The 19309-nt window shown below is 32.8% G+C and overlaps 2 protein-coding genes, 1 long non-coding RNA gene and 1 pseudogene across 4 annotated transcripts; 3 read left to right on the top strand and 1 right to left on the bottom strand.

Moving 5' to 3' along the window:
• The first annotated feature begins 435 nt into the window (after positions 1-435).
• On the top strand, positions 436-2315 carry LOC103498434 (UPF0496 protein At4g34320-like). Its single transcript, XM_008461037.3, has 2 exons — positions 436-1226; positions 1589-2315. Exons 1-2 carry the CDS (start codon positions 672-674, stop codon positions 2135-2137), a joined length of 1104 nt encoding a protein of 367 aa, XP_008459259.1. The 5' UTR covers positions 436-671; the 3' UTR covers positions 2138-2315.
• Positions 2316-3286: 971 nt separating this feature from the next.
• On the bottom strand, positions 3287-6825 carry LOC103498435 (4-hydroxy-3-methylbut-2-enyl diphosphate reductase, chloroplastic-like; annotated as a pseudogene).
• Positions 6826-10374: 3549 nt separating this feature from the next.
• Positions 10375-14819, top strand: LOC103498436 (probable E3 ubiquitin-protein ligase ARI2). The gene is made up of 7 exons (XM_008461040.3): positions 10375-10780; positions 11128-11160; positions 11283-11562; positions 11791-12271; positions 13202-13750; positions 13826-13992; positions 14251-14819. The coding sequence occupies exons 1-7, from the start codon at positions 10664-10666 to the stop codon at positions 14391-14393; spliced, it is 1770 nt and encodes a 589-aa protein (XP_008459262.1). The 5' UTR covers positions 10375-10663; the 3' UTR covers positions 14394-14819.
• A 1541-nt stretch (positions 14820-16360) lies between these two features.
• LOC127144009 (uncharacterized) lies at positions 16361-19071 on the top strand. 2 transcript variants are annotated; one of them, XR_007815504.1, is made up of 4 exons: positions 16361-16634; positions 16712-16838; positions 17075-17532; positions 18745-19071. It is a non-coding gene; the product is annotated as an uncharacterized LOC127144009 (long non-coding RNA). The 2 variants fall into 2 exon arrangements; XR_007815505.1 differs by lacking the exon at positions 18745-19071 and adding an exon at positions 17746-17967.
• Positions 19072-19309: the final 238 nt, after the last annotated feature.

Here is a 19309-nt window from a genome sequence, read left to right as displayed (position 1 = left end):
TAGTTTTCAAAATTGATCCAAATTTTGAAATCTAAAAGAGTAGTTTTAAGTTTTTTTTACTAAAGAACTTAGTTAAAAATTCAATATTTTACGATAAGAAAAAAAACATAATATAATAATTAAGAAATCATGAGAAAATAAACCACACTCCAATTTTATGTTAATATATGAAGTATTTAGTTCACTTCTTCTTTTAACATCGTTTAAGAAGATTATGTAAAATAGTTGATTTACTAATATAAGTTAGACTTAATTTTTTTTAGACAAATTTAAAAGTACTTTTCAAAGATTGTAAAAGCAAAAACCGAATAGTTATAGTAAAAAATATAGATTTGCAATTTAATAGATAGGTAAGATTTAAAAAGTAAAGGACAAAAATTGAAAAAATGGAAATTAGGACAAATGATTGAAGGTATGTATTGATTAATGGCGTAATAGAGAGATTGCTTCCCTTTCCCTTTAGCAGCCCAAAGCCGTCTTCTTCCATTTTTCTTCATGCGTGCAAGCCATTCTCTTCTTCTTCTTCTTTCTTAACGGTTTATTTATTCTTCTCCATCTCTGCTTCAACCTCAAAATTCATCTCTCTTTCTCTCCATCTTTGTTTCATATCAATCAATCTTCATCTTCCCCATCTAGGTTTTCTTCCATTTCCTCTGTTTTTTGCAATCACCATGGGAAACCAACACACCACCAAAAGAACCCCCGAAGAACTCCAACCGGCCGTAGCCGCTTACGAAGCGGCATGTCGTGTCGACGACGACGTCCGTTCCTTCGATAAAACTCTCCAAGCCAGAGCAAATCAAGTACTTACAACATTAGCCGACGACGGCGGAGTGGAAGTCAGAGCTCTGTCATTCGATTCCTTGAAACAGGTAACGGAATGTTTGCTGGAAATGAATCAAGAAGTGGTTCGAGTGATATTGCAATGTAAAAAGGACATATGGAAGAATCAGGAACTGTTTGAGTTGGTGGAAGATTACTTTGAGAATAGCTTGGAGACGTTGGATTTCTGTACTGCTCTGGAAAACTGTTTGAAGCGAGCTCGAGATAGTCAGGTGATGATTTTAATGGCGGTGAGGCAGTTTGAGGAAGATGAAAGGGAATCTCAAATGGGTCCGAATCAGTTCGATAAAACTTTGAGGGAATTGAGGAATTTTAAGGCCTCCGGCGACCCTTTCACGGATGAGTTCTTCAGAATCTTTCACTCTGTTTATAAACACCAAACGGTAATCTTAAATAACCACATGTTTATGTTTATGGTTTAAATTACGAGTTTAGCCCTATAAATTTTAAATGTACTGAGAAATTTTAAAATGATATTAATTAATTTGATAAATATAAAATTAAATTTTATATTTAATGATATTTTAGAATTTTAACTTTTGTTTGAGCTGTGCTTTGGTTTTGGTTGCATTATAGATTGTATTGTCTTTTTGTAGCTCAATCTAATGTACATGACGGCTTTCTTATTTCCAACAAAAAGAAAAAATAGTAAAAAATATCCTTTTTTAAAAAAATAAAGTAATTATTTAGTAAAAAATGTAACCATTTATATATATATATATATATATATATATATTCTCAACAGGCAATGCTTGAGAAGCTTCAACAAAAGAAAAACAAACTTGACAAGAAGTTAAAGTCCATCAGCACATGGAGGAAGCTCTCATGCATGATATTCGCGGCCACATTTGCCGCCGTCTTAATATGCTCGGTGGTGGCAACGGTCATCATGGCACCACCCGTCGCAGCAGCGCTATCAGCCGCTTCCTCCATTCCTCTAGGTTCAATGGGAAAATGGATTGATTCTCTATGGAAGAGCTATGAGAATGCAGTGAAAGGGCAAAAGGAAGTGATAAACTCAATGCAAGTAGGGACATACATAGCCATTAAAGACATGGACAACATTCGGATTCTTGTCGAGAAGCTCGAGATCGAGATCAAAGGAATGTTGGAGAAAGCGGATTTTGCGATTAAAGAGGAAGCTTTGAAGGTTGTGGTGGAGGAGATGAAGAAGAAACTTGAAGTATTCATGAAGAGTGTTGAAGATTTGGGTGTTCAAGCTGATTTGTGTAGTAGAGACATTACAAGGGCAAGGACTGTGGTTTTGCAAAGAATTATAAAACATCCTAATTGATTAAACATCTTCTAATTTGGATTTGTGTACTTTGTAGCTACATTCTTTCATTTGTTATGTTCTATTAATTAATTTATTTGGAAAATAGTTTATCATGTTGGTTTATTGTTCTTTACAAGGTTACATATTTCTCCACGAAATTTATTATTATTTATGGATGCGACTACATTCTTGGGGACGAACGCAAGAATTTTGTATTTTTAGTTTTGGTCAATTTTGTTTTATGTGATTTGAAAATATTTGTTTTAGTCTTCTACACTTAAGAAACTATTAATTTTTTTTCAAAATAACTTATTTTTTAAATTAAACATTTGAAAGTGTAATCCAAATACACTATTAATGAAAGTATAAAAACTAGATTTAAGATTCATTAAACTATAGGGGTTAAAATTAAATACAATCCAAAAGTTAGATTCACTTGTTTGTAGAGCGAGGATTTATTCGTTACTTCATATATATCAAAAGGATCATTCATACAAAAATCTTAATATAGAGAATGATTGCTCATTTCTTCCATTTAAATCTTTGTATTTTATCCGATAAAAAGAAATATCTTTCTCCAACAAAATTAGGCTCTTACATGAATGATTGAATTCTACGTATCAATTTAATACATATTTTGAGTTACTACATACTTAGAGAAACCATTTATTTAAGATTTAATCTCATCCAACCTTCCTTAGCACCTAAATGTTGTAAAGTCAGATAAGTTGTCTCGTGAGATTAGTGAAGGTGTGCAAAAGCTAACTAGACACTTACGAATGATAAAAAGATCAATTTAACACATACATACTAATGTGAGCATAACTCAACACCTAGTATAAAATATGTATTCTCGACCAAAAGGTTAGAGACACAAATCTCTGATCCCGAGTATTATTGTACTAAAATTGATAGATACACCAATAAGGTTATTATAATGTGACACACATAATGCCAAATAATCACTTGATTACCATGTCATATCCACACTAAGATAACTGTGTCAATTATCAGCTTAATAGAACCAAATAAGAAATAATAAGACAAGAATCAAATCCACTTTTCAAAGAAACGAATTTTGGAACAAACTCTTTCTACTTCAACAAGCATTTGCCTATATTATTTTATATGATAATGTCTCAAAGTCTTTTTATTTTGTCACATCACTATCTTTAAATTACTAAACATAATCTAGCAAATATCCTACCAAACCATAACATATAACAAGAACAAAAATGAAAAAGAAAAGAAAAGGAAAACAGTTAAGTACACACTTTATCCAAGCGATTCGAACTGTGCAGTTCCATCCCCTTTGATGTCAAAAACCTTCTTAAGAACATCGCCAACAACCTAAAATTTTTAACCCATTTTAGAAAAAGTTAATATCAGGAAAAATGGCAGATTAACATATCCATTCTTTGACGGTAACTTTTAACTTACCTTATCTGGTGTAGAGGCACCAGAGGTAACTCCAATGGTGATATGTCCATCAGGTAGCCAGTTTTCTTTGTTGGCCAGCTCCCGGTGCTTCCATTCAATTAAACAAGTTAATACGAGTTGGAAAGAAAGATATAGATGGAACTGGAAAGTATAGTATCAATGGATCAACACTCTGAATTAAGACTTAAAGCGAGCTTGTACAATATTGAGTTTCCCGGACCTATTCGTTGCTCGCTGTCGATCCAATACGATGGGACTCCTCGAGCCTCTGCAATCTCTTGAAGATGAGAGGTGTTGCTTGAGTTCCATCCACCAACAACTAACATCAGATCCACATCTTCCTTCACCAGCTCGTACATTGCATCTTGGCGCACCTAAGGAGAACAACACCCTCACTCACCATCATGGTGTTTATCTCAAGTAACTACGAGGAAGGTTTTGCTATTTATAATGAATTTTATAAACTCAACTATAATTGTATACACTATTAAAGTTCACACATTTATCGACTAACTTCATCTTTCCATTTTTTTTACTAAACATTTATCAAGGAACATCTTCTCTCATTTCTATTTTTCACATTTATCGAATAACTTCATCTTCCTATTTTCTTTGCTCTTCACATTTATCACTTCATCTTACGACTCTACACCCCAAACACAAACTTACGAACTCCAACATATTAGCTCCATACTTATGAACTCCACTCAATGGACCAAAGCTTTACACGACCTTTTTTACATGTACAACTGCTGTGTACGAAGGATAGAGTGCTTACTTGAGTAGCATTACAGATCGTATTGAAACTAATGAAGTGTTCATTAATATTTTCAACTCCATACTTCCGCATCATAGTTTTCTCCATCAGTTTTCCTGTTATCAGATTCATAAAATCAAGTTTCTTGCGAAATTACAGTTTGAAATAGCATCAATAGCTCAGAAGTTTACCAATCTCTTCTGTTTCCCCTTTGAGCATTGTGGTCTGATTGGCAATACCAATTTTCACGAGGTGAATATCTGGATCGAATCCTTTTGACACAGCAGACTTGAATTTCTACAAACAAGCCAGAAACTTAACTTGTATCATGAACATTGTCACAAAATATTGGCAAGTTTGGTTAAGCAAATAGCTAACATGTTGTACCTTCAAAAATTCTTCTTTGGTTGAGATTGATCCATTATGTTAAACCCCATGAATGTAGTCGGATACATATGCTGCCTGACATTGGTTTAAAATTTTAATTTTGAAATTCCTTACTTATTTTATGTGGCAGCAGTCAACTACCAGGGATTTACCTCTGCCATGTCTTTCACAATGATGTACTTTCCAGCAAAAGAAGCAGTTGCTATGGTTTCTTCATGACTATACTTACCATGAATTATCGACGTGTATTCTCCTTTTTTGTGCTTGCCAACAGCATTCCAAACCTATACGGAAAAAAATGCATCTCAGCGTCAACAACTAGTTTGTGCCTTCTGTCCTTCAATGATGTTATTAAGTGGAAGTGGAAAATTGGCCAAAAGAAAAAACACACACAAGGCAGTGAGAGTGATTTTTTGAGTACCTTGGAAACCCATGGGCAAGTTGTGTCAACAATCTTAACTTTTTTATCATTCAGTACAAGTATTTCATCAACTGCAGCCCCAAAGGCCGGCAATATCACAACATCGCCGGGGTTAACGGCATCAAATCTTTTTTTGTTTCCTTCCTCCAAAGGAATGTTATGCACTCCCATCTCCTCCAATCGCTGCAAACACACAAGAATTTTTCAAAGAGTTACAAAATGATATTTGTAAATCATGTTTGTTAGCTAGTTAAGAAGTGACAATCACATATGAACAGTAAACATAAAGCAAAAGAGAATTGACACATAAATTTATATGTTTCATTAATAGTGTGTTAGCTACATCCATGACAGACAGAAAATAGTTTATTACTAGAAAGAATAATTCAGATGACAGATGAGAGAGGCACCTCTACGATTTGAGCACTTCTCTAAACTCAAATGTGAAAATCATAAATTACTTGCACATAACAAATAAGAATACAACTTAGGTATTGGGGACACTGCCTCCATACTTGATTGTTTGAAATGTCGGATAGCATATTTAAAGCATTCCAACAACAGCTACCATAAAAGCAAAACAGACCAGAACAACAAAGAAAAGAAAAAAGGCGTGTAAAGAATAAAGATCATCTAAACTTGGGACTTGGAAGAACTTCTTAACCAAATAAACGTTTCTAGAACTATTCTACTGTAGCATGGATCAATCTTTTTATAATCATGTGAGTAGCTTTTGAAGTCACATGTGTGTCACTAAATAAAATAGTTTAACAACAACTAAACATTTGTGAAACTTAGGCGGAACTCATTGGTGATAACTAAAGAATAAAATCCTATTTGAAATGACTTTTGAAGTACTTAGGGAGTGTTTGGCTTACGGACTTCACAAGTCAGAGTTAAATAACTCGACTTCACTTTTACTGAAGTTTGCACATTAATCGAGAAACTCTATCTTCCACTCTTTCTCTCTTTTGCATATTCTTCAAAGAACTCCATCTTCAGACCTCTACATCCCAAGCACATACTTCCTAACTTAACTACCCTTTTAAGAACACTTAGACATGTGATTGAACTGTTAGGATCATGATCTAACCAATGAAACAGTAAAGGCAAGAAAAGTTAAGCCATTCAAGAACCTTATTAACAGTTGGGTTATGAATAATCTCATTAGTAATCCAAATTGTTTCACTTGGATATTGTTTCCTCGCTTCATAAGCAAACTGCACAGCTCGCTCAACTCCCCAACAAAAGCCATAAGCTCCAGCCAATTTCACAGTAACATTCCCCCAAGTGAACTGAAACCCATTTTCGTTCAAAGTAGTCACAATTTCACCTGCCACAATTCATACAAAAATCAGTACCAACAAAACAAGAATGTAAACTAAAATCACAAATAAAATAAAACTCACTTGTGAACTCGCTGTTCATGAGCTTTACAGTTTCCTCCTTATGCCCAAACCCTTTCCGATTATAATTTTCACCTCTGGAAAAGTTCTTCAAGGACAGCTTCGCATTGAAATCGGGATCGACCGGTTTGGGAGAAGAAGAAGAATCAGCGGTGCACCGGAGTAAAAGGGGTTGCCGGCACCGGAGAGCTCCGACCCCGGAGAAGGTTTTGGGTAAAGAAAAGTCTATGCGATGAGGAAAACGAGGGCTCTGCAGCGAAATCGCCATTGGAAATGGTGGTGGAGGAAGAAGGAAGAATCGACATAGACGGAGAAGGATTAACACCCAACATTGTTGGTAATTTGTAGATTAAGTTTCAAATTCAAAGTCCAAATCTGGGAAATTTCTACACTTTAAAATACTAAAATAAATCGATCAATGGGAACCAAATCTTTGATCCTATTACTTCCTCAGATTCGCATTGTTGGTAGGTGGTTGAAAGTTGCAAGAATGTAACAACTCCCAGTGAAAAGAATCCAACTTTTTGTCGTTTAATCGGAAGAACTTTGAATTATGGGTTTAAGGATTTTGTTTGTCTGTTTTCCCGCTGATGGGTCCCGTTTCAACAGGTCATTGTTTCTATCCAAATATGTATCCATCAAATTTTGTAAAGACATCTTTTCTTATAATTCATCAAATAATTTTGTTCATTTATATTTTTTACATTTCTTTATATATATAATCTAATTTGTTGGTGTAATTTGGAAAAATGAAGATAAAACAATAACTTCCCCACTTCTCTACTCGTGAGTAGAGAATACAAGAACAAAGATATCGTTCCAAATCAAATAACAATTTTGAAAGGATGTCGAATTTGATAATAATTTTGAAAGGATGTAAAGAAGAATGATTAATAGAGTTCCAAACATAATTTCTTCAACGAAGACTTTATGATATTCATTAACAGCTCTCTTACTTATTTAAGATTGAAAACATTCGAAGTTCCTAATACATAAACATTGACACAACTTACTTGCGATAGTTCTAAATAATTAGATTGTGAAAAACTGAATCGCAAAGTATTGTATTTAATTTTGTAAATCTACGAGAACACAAATATTTTACAAGATGACCGACGCAATACCAAATCTTTGTTAAAACTTCTTTATGGGAGGACATACCCTTTAATTTGCATGAGTCTATCATTTTTTACGAACACAATAGCTAAAAATATAAGTTTCATACTAAGAATTGAGTAATTCGCATTTAAGAAAAATAGATGAGTAGTTTCTTAACTGATGATTTTGAAACTTAAACACTAGGGATCACCCTTTCATTAGCCCGATGATGGATAAGCATAATCATATTCTTCCAAAAAGAATCCAGGTTTGAAACAAATCCATTGTAAATTTTTTGAAAGCATTATATCAAAACTCAAATTTATGATCTTGAAATTCAATAAGATGATATGTTATGAAATTTATGTGTTTTAATTTGTTGAAAAGTTAGGGTATTTTAAAAAATATATAAAAGCGGCAAAGTATTTAATATAACAATTTCGAAAATAGAAAAAGTGCAGAGTGCCACCGTCTAAAATACCAAAAATGTCCTATCGACATGGGCCTAATATATTTGGTAATGCAATTTGTTATACGTTTATATTTGACTATTGTTTGGTACATTTTTGTTCAATTTTATCTTTTAATTTGATACACGTTTATATTTGATTTTTTTCAATATTCTTTATATCTAACCAATTTTTTCAATTTTCAAGATTCTTATACGTCAGATTTTACAAAGACATGAAGGAAAAAAAAAAAGAAAAAAAAGAGAGATACAGTGAATGAAAAAAAGGAAAAAGAAGAAAGAGAAAGGAACATAGAAAGAAATAGATTTAGTTATCCAAATCTAAAAATAAAAGAAAGAAAAACAGAAGAAATAGGAGCTTGAAAAGAAGAGGAGAGGAAAATAGAAGAGCAAGCCGAAATATTTAAAAAATGGCTAACTCTCTATGGTTTGTCATACGAACAGTAAATATTTTGGTAGTTTGTTAATATTTTAGTAGTTTGTTAATATACAATTATTCAAAAACCGTTATTACAGTAAAAAAAATAGTTAAGGATTATATTTGGTCACTTCCAACTTATGTTAATATATTTATTGTAGCAAATTAAATAATTAATGATGTAAGTTTACAAATTATCATCCATTACACATTCATCATCAGATGCTTTGGTTACTCAAAAGCTAAGGCATTTTGTTTTCATCGCAACTCCATTCTAGCTAAGACAAAATAAGTTTAGCGTTTTCCATCTTATAGATGAAAAGTTTGACTCCCCATCCCAAAATTAGAAATGTGTAGAGTATATCAAGATTAGTGATTAGTTTGTGTAACGCCTTCATCCTAGGACGGGACTTAATGCTCCTATATCACATTTGAATGAAAGTAAGGTTAATTAAAAAAAAATTAGTTAATACCTATATCTAAAAAAGACTTTGATTATATGTACCTTGATCTAGGAACTCTAAAACTTGCCTAGGTCAGAAAGCTGCGGCTGATGTTACAGTTGTTGGTCTTATTTTCACTTGATTGAAGAAAATTTTTTCCTTGATTCCAGGAGAGATTATAATACATATTCAACAACCTCTTTGTTAGAATTTGAAAACAATAGGATAAGTGTTTTTCGAATAACAAATTTAGATAAGTTAGATTATAATTTAGATAATTATTTTTATTGTGTTTGATATCATATCTATGAATCATAAATCTAATTATCTTCGCTAAACATTAATTTAACTCAAAATTATTTTTAATTAATTTATGAACACGTCTCAAACATAATATAATTATTATTTTATAATATTTATAATTTACCATGCATTACGTAATACATACACTTTAGTGGCAGTACACAAAAGTTAATTGAGTTTATGGCATGGACAAACACTATTTCTAAACATTTTTATCTTTTGTTAATATAATTTTGCATTTTAAACTCCAAAATTTGTATACATAACTTTTACTATATTTTCAAAATAGCATTTCTGTGGGTACATCACAAAATCCAAAATTGGTTATTGGAAAAGAATCTAAATTTGTTAGAATTTGTTTAGATTGTGTAAGTTTTTCAAAAACTAAATAATACATCTACCAATTTTTTAAAGTATGAGCTTGAAAATGTTTTAATTTTTTTTTGCAAAACATTGGAAATTAATTGAAAATAGTTTATAGTTAAATTAACGTTGATGAAAATTAGTTTTATCCTTCATCAATATGATAAAAATAATTCTAAAAGATTATTTTATGGTTTTCAATTTTCTTCTTTGAATCAAGGAAAACTTACTATAATCTCTCGTTGAAAAGTAAAAATAAAACCTCATGACGAACAACTTTCACCAACTAACAACTGTAATGCTAGGTTCGAGTTAGACAAACTTAACTTTGAAACTTTGAAGTCACTGTCGAGGAAGGTGCACCTTTTTTAAATTTTTTTAGATATAGATATTAATTAAATCTTTTTAATTAATCGTGCTTTCATGACCTCAACCTTGTTAAATTTCCATTTCTGAAACTACAATAATAATCTATTATTATCATTATTATTATCTCAATTTTTTTGCTTTAACTTAAATGCAAATAATTAGTTTAAAATAGTTAAAATAAAAATTTAAAAATAATTAAAAAGGAAAGAAAGAAATGCAAAAAGATTCCAAGATGCCAAGCTTCCACAGCAATCGTCGACCAGATATTCCATGAGCCTAAAACGACGTCGTTCAATAGTACGACGTCGTATAATCTCCTCTCTCTCCAAATTTGCCTTTTCTGTTCGTATTTTATTTTATTTTTATTTTTTATATTTATATTTTGTATATTTTACTTTAATTTCTCATCGGAAGAACTCCCACCATTTGGTCGTTGTTATTTCACTCTCTTGGCCGGATTTTCCAACGATCTTCCCGGAGGGAAACGTTCTCCGGCGTTTCCCTATTTCTACGGATCCGATTTATTCATCGAATCTCGTTATCGATTATTTCTGTTTTGCCTTTTTCTTTCACCCTTTTTTGTATTTTACCCACTCACCTTTAGGCCTTTCTTCTTCTTCTTCTTTCCATTTTCTCTTCTTTTCCCCAATTACCCTTTCCCTTTTTCTCAATGGACGACTGTATTAGCAGCGATGAGGACTATTATGACTCCGATCGAGATTCTCTTCATGGTCTTGAGAACGAGGACTCTGAAATTCAGCGGGTTCCTAAAACTCCCTCTACTAAGGTATTTTTATTCTATTTCTTCTCAGACTCTAATTCCCTATTCCTTACTTCCTTTCTACTGGATTCTAAGTTTAAAATCTCTTGTTTCTGGATTCAATTTTAGAGATATCCCTTTTTGTTTTCTGATGGCAGTGAATCAATTTTGATTCTGTTCAAATTTTACGTTCTTTGTTTTGGCTTCTGGGGTTTTATTGTTATTATTACTGATGATAAAAGTTGAGGTTTTCTCCTACTTTGTGATGATGAGCCGGCGGAATTTGGTGATATAATGCTTATAATTTGGGCACTATAGGAATTTTCTCATTGATCATCTTTATGGAGACTTTTTTTTTTTTTTGTTGTTTTCAGGTTATTACGAAAGAATCTCTCCTTGCGGCACAGGTTTAGCTCTGTCTTACTCTTGTCATATAAAAGATGATTTGTCTGATTTTATATTTTATTTGGTACCTGGATTCTTTTTTGTTGTTTGAATTTGATTTTAGGGTTGTTTTGTTTTCATGTAGAAGGAGGACATGCGTCGAGTTATGGACTTACTATCGTTGAGAGAATACCATGCTCGGACGTTACTTATTCATTACCGATGGGATGTTGAGAAATTGTTTGCTGTACTTGTGGAGAAAGGGAAAAATCACTTGTTTGCTACAGCTGGTGTTACTATGATTGAGAATCGAAGTAATAGTTCCTCTGAGGCTTCTTCCATGGTGATGTGTGATATCTGCATGGAGGAAGTACATGGCAATGATGCAACGAGAGTGGATTGTGGTCATTGCTTTTGTAATAACTGTAAGCCTTTTTTCCCTTCTGAAATTATATTTATCTCTTTTTAAAATATTTGTTCCCTTATTCATTGTACATGTTCAAACATTGCATTTTACTTTTGGAGTTGTTTAAAAACTATTTCCAGTGGTCTTGTGAACGGATATGGTAAAAATTGACTGATTTTGTTAGTTGTAAGCAGTTGTTGTGGAATGAAATTACCTAAGATCAAATTCAATTTATGTTTTGCCTCAGGTTGGACTGAACATTTTATTGTGAAAATAAATGAGGGTCAAAGTCGGAGGATCAGATGCATGGCCCACAAATGCAATGCAATTTGTGATGAAGCTGTTGTTAGGACTCTAGTTAGTAAAAGGCATCCAGATCTTGCCAATAAATTTGATCGTTTTCTTCTTGAATCCTACATTGAGGACAACAAAAGAGTCAAGTGGTGTCCAAGTACCCCTCATTGCGGCAATGCTATACGCGTGGAGGATGATGAGTTTTGTGAAGTAGAATGTTCGTGTGGTCTTCAGTTTTGTTTCAGTTGCTTATCTGAGGCTCACTCACCGTGTTCATGTTTGATGTGGGAACTTTGGATTAAGAAGTGCAGAGATGAATCTGAAACTGTTAACTGGATTACTGTACATACAAAGCCCTGCCCTAAGTGCCATAAACCCGTTGAGAAGAATGGAGGTTGTAACCTCGTCAGCTGCATCTGTGGTCAGGCATTTTGGTAGGATTATACTGACTTTCATAATCTTTTCAATAAATTCATTTGCGTGAAATGGAGAATTCTGTTTAACATTACTTATAGGAGACCTGAACGCAAACTTTCAGATAGCATTAATCTCTTTCCATATATTGCTGAGACTTTAAGGCAGATAGCTCATTGTCATATATTACTGAAACTGAGGCTTACACTGCAAGTATCGGCCAGTATGGTATTCTTCAGATTCAAACAGTTCATAGTTAGGTTCGATATTAGACGAGTGGTTAATAGATTTCCAAATAAGTTGTCCAACTGGTGCTTATTAGATCAATGTGATTGTCCGACTCTTTCGAGTTCTCCATGAGGGCTTGTGCATGCCTAGTCTTTTATTTTGTAGATTTAGCTTATTTTGTTTTCTAGTGGTAGCTAACTTTTAAAAGTAACTTCATGTCATTAGATGTGTTTCATGGGGCTAATTTGAAGAATTTCTGAAATTATGATATTTCTGCTTAAAATTGTTCTAAATTCTTCTCTTGAAAGCATACATAATTTTAGCTACCTTGCGTAAGTTATTTTCTGCATTTCATTTGATGTGAAAATGTTCTGAAGGATCTAGCCCTTGAAATCAAGGTAGTGAGGCGTGTGTATGGTGGGTATTTTAGTTTCTTTTTAACTTATTAAATAATAGATTAAACTCTTCTCAATTTGAATATAAATACATAGAAGCCAGCATTTAGTGCTTTAAGACTTAAGTTTCTTATAGTAGAACTCTGTTTCTTTTTCTAATTGTTATGATAAAAACAATTTCATAGATACTTAGATATACACGTTGTGCAGTTGTTAATTTCATCTCTTAACCTGGTGTTTGTTTCTATCTTAGCTATTTGTTCTTCTCACCCTGTTTTAATTTGATCAAGTGTGTCTAAGTTTCTAATTCCCATCCTTCTGGCACAGTTGGCTGTGTGGTGGAGCCACGGGTCGAGAGCATACTTGGTCAAGTATTTCTGGTCATAGTTGTGGGCGTTACAAAGAAGAATCAGAACAAAAAGCTGAGCGAGCAAAACGGGATTTGTATCGGTATATGCACTATCATAATCGGTACAAAGCTCATACAGATTCTTTTAAGCTTGAAAGCAAGTTGAAGGAATCTATACAAGAGAAGATCTCAATTTCAGAAGAGAGGGAATCCATGCTCAGAGATTTTAGTTGGGTAAACAATGGACTGTCTAGACTTTTCAGATCAAGGCGGGTTCTATCGTACTCTTACCCATTTGCATTCTATATGTTTGGGGATGAGCTATTCAAAGATGAGATGACTGAGGCGGAAAGGGAGATAAAGCAGCATCTATTTGAGGACCAGCAACAGCAACTTGAGGCAAATGTTGAGAAGCTCTCCAAGTTTTTAGAAGAGCCATTCGATCAATATACTAAAGATAAGGTAATGGAGATACGCATGCAAGTCATCAATCTGTCAGTTATCACCGATACCCTCTGCAAGAAGATGTAAGTGCAGTTGAACAATCTGTTCTTCTAAATGTGTGTAAAGCCTCTTGGAACTCATGTCCTATTTTCAATCAGGTATGACTGTATTGAGAATGATCTTCTGGGTTCTCTTGAACTGGGTATCCACAATATTGCTCCTTACAAGTCGAAAGGCATCGAGAAGGCACTGGAGCTTTCTGCTTGTTGGAACAGCAAAGCAAATACTTCAGATAAATATCCACCATCTGACTGTGGTACAAGTGGTAAAGTGGAGAGTACTTTCCTACACTTTTCTTAATTGAGTTTTGATTTCGAACCTACATCTCTTAAACAAGATAATTGGCATTTTCTGGTCTTTCTTTGGGTTGGTTGGTCCTATTTGATGGGTAGTTTTTTTTATTTTTTATTTTTAAAAAATTCTTTTTAGTCTATTCCTGGGACAATTTATAAGGGAAACTACCTGCAAATACTGCTTTAGATAGATAGTGGGTATAAAAGTTTTACTGATGGTACAAATGCAGGAGGATTGTCAGAATGTGAACGACTGACTAGCTTGAATTCCGAGGAGAACGGATGCTCTTCTAGGAAACGTGCCAGGGCAGAAGTTGTTACTGGCAACTTTTTTGATCTTAACTTGCCTGCTGAGGTTGTTGATAGAAACTGATATCTGGAAGTTACATGGTTATAAAGTACAGTTGTACAGATCTGACATAAAACGTTAGCTTCGTTGTTAGCATGGGGGGACAGGCAATCAAGGATTAGTAATCCTAGAGGTGCTTTTTTTAACTCTTTTTTCTTTTTTACTCTTTGCTCTTCATGTTCTTGTCTCAGGTTGGAATATATTGTCTTCGGCTGAGCCTATATTTAAAGAGAATCTCCTTTTAAGTTCATGTTTTCTTTATTTCCCATTTAGCTTTTGAAAAATCCGCAAAATTGTACATAGCCGTGATATCAATCAGGCTTTGATGGTAGTATTTGGAATGTAAATGCTTATTTCTCAGCCTGAGACAGACAAAGAGAGTATATGCGTTATCTGATAAGTTTAATGTTTTCTTTGGCTGGAAAAGTAAAATTTCTATGCTTTCCTCAAGTTCATGCTGTTCCATGAACATTATCATCATTTTGTTTTAGTTTAACCTAGATTGGTGGGGTTAATCTTCGGTCTCTTGTTAAGGATACATCTATACATCTTAACTAGTTGTGCTGAATTTAAGTTCGACGATTGGATTGTATTTAGTGGTTTGTGATTGGAATTATTGTAAAATTAAGGTACAATATTGTATGAAATATTCGGAGGAATCACCTACAGATTACACAAATGTCTTAAAATTTCATTTGTTTTCTTAATTAAAATTAAGGGGTTCAGAAAACACTTGAAAACCGAATCGGATCACAAACCGAATCGCAATCGAATCAAAATTAAATTGAAACTGAATGCATGTGGTTTGGTTTGGTTTTGTTTAAATTGAAATTGCGTCTTATGGAGTTTGATTTGGTTTAAGAAATTGAATTGATTCTATCGTTTTATTTTAAAAAAATTATCTATAAAAGTTATTATATATATGTGTGTATATATATATATATATATATTAATATAATATAGTATAACTAAAAGTAAAAGTTTTCATAGATGGCACTCGGTGCCGTTAAAGCCCAAGATCTAATAACTAAAGACAAAACAATATTTATGCACTTTGATTTCAATTCTACTATTTATGCATAGTTGAAACTGTGAACACCCCTAATTTACACCCCTAATTCTATCCTTTTCCGTCACTTCGCAATACACAAACGCATTGATCTATTACATTGTTTTCGTCTCAAAGATTTCCTATTCCATTTTTCTCTCAGTCCATTTTTCTCTTCAACATCAAAAGGTATTTTGTTGAACTTTTCCTACTATAACGTTATGCTTCGTCTTCTTTATATTTCAAACGTTTCCACTTCTGTCTTGAAAACTATCGTTCTGTTCTTAAATTCTTATTCTCAAACGTGTAGGTTTTCAGATTCGTTTAAACTTCTATTCTAGAGATTGTTAAATGTTTCAATTTATCATTACTTGCTGATTAACTATAGTACGAATGTCTTTCTGTTTGGATTAAACGATCTGTTACATTAAGCAAATGATAGTTTAATTTTAGGGTTTGTGGTTTAGTGTTTTATAAACGATTGTGTATATAACAAAAGTATATTATGATAATTATTTTCAGGATGGCTGTACCTAGCGACAAGTACTTTCCTGCCACTGTCTCATGCCAAGTGCACAAGATTGACAATTTTATTAAGGATAAACTAACCAAGGAACAACTGTAGATGTTCGACAAAACAATTTTTGGTTCGTTGTTGAATGTCAACATGGTCTTCAACGGCCAGTTGATCCATCATGTCTTGCCGAGGCAAATACCTAAGAAGCCAACGCAGATGGAATATGTTTTTCAGTTTTGGAGAAAAACATTTGTTTCACCCAAAAGGAATTCAACATCATAACTGGATTGTTGCTAACAAATATAACATTGGAGAAAGATTATGATAATAAGCGCCTACAAAGCCTTCTAATCGAATCAGAAAACAAGAAAATAATAACATGCTTGGAAGTTGAGGAAATTTTCAAGAATTTTGAGTTTACAAATGATCACGATGCTGTGAAGGTCGCCTTGGCCGTCTTTATAAAAACTGTGATGGTCGAGAAGGATAAGAAAACATAGTTTGACATGGATATTTTGGAAAGAGTTGATGATGAAGAAGTATTTAAGAGCTTTGATTGGTCAACTTTCTTCTACACTCATCTGCTCAAGAGTTTAAAGGCAAGTCTACAAGGGAAAAAAGAAGCATACAAGCTAAAAAGACAAAAAGTTCCAAAGCAGTGGCATACTACAACATCAAAGGCTACGTGCTTGCTTTTTAGGTGATTTTTATTTGTTAAGCACTTTAATTAAATGCAAATTAAACATCAAAGTTGTTATATTTGTTTAAATATTTTAGGTGTGAGCTTATGAAGTACTCTCAACTGCAAGTGAACACTTGATCAATCCCTAGGATATTGAGATGGAATTGTACACAAGCTCCATCTTACAAAATGCTGCAGAAGAACATATTCGACAATAAAAATGTAAGTAAAACTTGTCAGCGATCGTTTAATACAATTACACGATCGTTTAATACAATTACATGATCGTTTAATACAATTACACGATCGTTTATTACAGTTACACGATCATTTACATTTTAACATATACGATCGTTTAGCTTAATGCAATATCGTTTATATTGAATACCATATGTAGTATCATATTATTTTTATAAACGATCGTTTATATTAACAATTCTTTGATTGTAACATTGCAGATTGTTGTTAAACATAAACTGAAGCTATCAACCCAAGAGAAAGCTTTCATGGAGAGTCGAATTCGAGGGGATGATAACATGGAAATGGAGGACGATGAATCCATTCCAGATATTAACAATAGTGATATCAATACTCCTGATCATGCAATGAACAACCAATCATTGGAGCATCAAACTTATCTCCACAACTGTTACCACGAAGAAAACAAAGACAAACAGTGACTGACTAATCTAAAATGCATCTAATCACTAACAAGAAATGTTGCAGATCAAAGAAGTCGAATGACAAAGAACAACAAAGTCATTTGAAATCGTACAAAAAACTGAAGAAGGAAATAAAAGAAGTTCGTAAGGACTTATCCACACTGACTTCTATAATCTCTAAGATGGATGACACAATAAAGAAGTAGTCATTGGAGCTGTCTGAAATGAAGCAGATGTTGGAGAAATTGGTCCAGGTAAACTTTATTTTCAAAAAGTATTTCGTTTATCAGTTGTTTAAATAAATGATCGTTTAACTAAAATATCCGATCGTCTATCATATTTAAACGATCGTTTATCAAGATTACATGATCGTTTGGATATGATACATCATCGTTTACTTTTATATACACGATCGTTTAACAATCCATTATTTTTTAATTTTATTTTCGTTTTTATTTGTTTATTAGTATCAAAATCAATATCAATGGAATGATCATACTCATCAGAATGACAATGATGGTCATCAGAATAAAGAAAATATGATCATCAATGGCCAACCATATGTTGAAGAACAACATACTGAACATTAAGAGGAAACCCAAAGGCTAACATTTCATTCATTGTTTGCTACTTTATATTGTTGAAAATTGCTTACATTCTAAATACGTAACTATATTTTTTATTATTCTCATTTTGTTTAGGAAACATCAAGAGGAATCAGGTAGTGATATTAGCATAGATGGCATGGATACAGACTTGTTATTGACTATAAGACATTTATCAGATAATATAAATAGTCAAAGTCAGAAAGAAAAAGATCTGCCAGAAATGATTACTACCCTTCCACTTATGAGAAAACGTCTTTCACTTTGTGAGATACTACCATCATCAAGTAGTACTCTCAAACAACTTACAATGGCTCAATTAGATCAAACTGTACAAATTGAAGTGCCACAATTAGTTTTAATTATAAATAAAGAATCTCAACTGGTATGTATACACAACAACTGTGTAGTCATTTGAATTAAAAGTTTGTTTCTTATATAATATTATGCATCGTAGGAAATACGAAAAAATGATCAAGCAGTTACTTTGGCTGAGATAGAAAAAGAAAACGAACAAGTAACTGAGCATCAAACAATTGGAAATGTACAACAATCTACCTCAACTGAAAAAATAGAATCTCAATTGGTATGTATACATAACAAAATGTGTAGTTCTTTAAATCAATAGTTTGTTACTTGTCTAATATCATACATTACAAGAAAGACCAAAACAACAGGTTGAGATTCAAAAAATGATGAAGCATTTAGTTTGGTTGAAAATGAACTAGTAACAGAGAAAGAAAGTTCTACAATTGATTTAGAATTTATATTGGTATGTATATAAAAAAACTCTGAAGTATTTTACATCAATTATTATTGTTTCTTTTATTTTTCCTTAGTTAACAACATTGTGCATTATAGGAAATAAATGAACAGCTAAAACCAAGGAAGAGAAGGAAGCTATGCAAAATAGCAAATAAAAAGGTGTCTGATCAAGATCAACAAGTTAATCCATCCACAACATCTACTGAGGTCATATCAGAACCTACAATACCTGTCCCAGATGTCGAAATCAGAAATGTAGATAGATATGATCCCATGTGGTAAGTGGATCCAAAATTATGGAAGACATGCTTATCTTGAAAAAGATAAAAAAAAAAAAAAACAATTGATGAAGAAAGGCAAGTAGTCTCCACAACCAGAAAGAAAGAATTTTTCAAAAAGCTTGAAGAAAACACATGGATACTAGGAGATGTAAGTACTCTTTCCAAATTTTATTTTATATATAAAACTACATGATCGAGTACAACATATTTTATCTAACCAAACAATCATTTATATATATTACACGATCGCTTAGTAAGGAAAAGAATATTGTAAACGATCACTTGTACTTGCTAAATGATCGCTTCTATTCACTAAACGATCGTTTATATATATTATACGATCGTTTAGTAAGTACGTGATTACTTGTATTTGCTAAACG

This window comes from Cucumis melo, chromosome 11 (assembly GCF_025177605.1).
Source record: "Cucumis melo cultivar AY chromosome 11, USDA_Cmelo_AY_1.0, whole genome shotgun sequence".
NCBI classification, from domain to species: Eukaryota; Viridiplantae; Streptophyta; class Magnoliopsida; order Cucurbitales; family Cucurbitaceae; genus Cucumis; species Cucumis melo.
This window is presented reverse-complemented; position numbering and strand designations above follow the sequence as displayed.

What these genes read in the sequence shown, in the direction of transcription:
- LOC103498434 (XM_008461037.3), top strand. Translation starts at nt 672, where the DNA reads ATGGGAAACCAACACACCACCAAAAGAACCCCCGAAGAACTCCAACCG. An exon ending in CTGTTTATAAACACCAAACG is followed by an intron (nt 1,227 to 1,588) that starts GTAATCTTAAAT and finishes TATTCTCAACAG; the next exon opens with GCAATGCTTGAGAAGCTTCA.
- LOC103498436 (XM_008461040.3), top strand. Translation starts at nt 10,664, where the DNA reads ATGGACGACTGTATTAGCAGCGATGAGGACTATTATGACTCCGATCGA. An exon ending in ATCTGTGGTCAGGCATTTTG is followed by an intron (nt 12,272 to 13,201) that starts GTAGGATTATAC and finishes CTTCTGGCACAG; the next exon opens with TTGGCTGTGTGGTGGAGCCA. An exon ending in ATCTGACTGTGGTACAAGTG is followed by an intron (nt 13,993 to 14,250) that starts GTAAAGTGGAGA and finishes GTACAAATGCAG; the next exon opens with GAGGATTGTCAGAATGTGAA.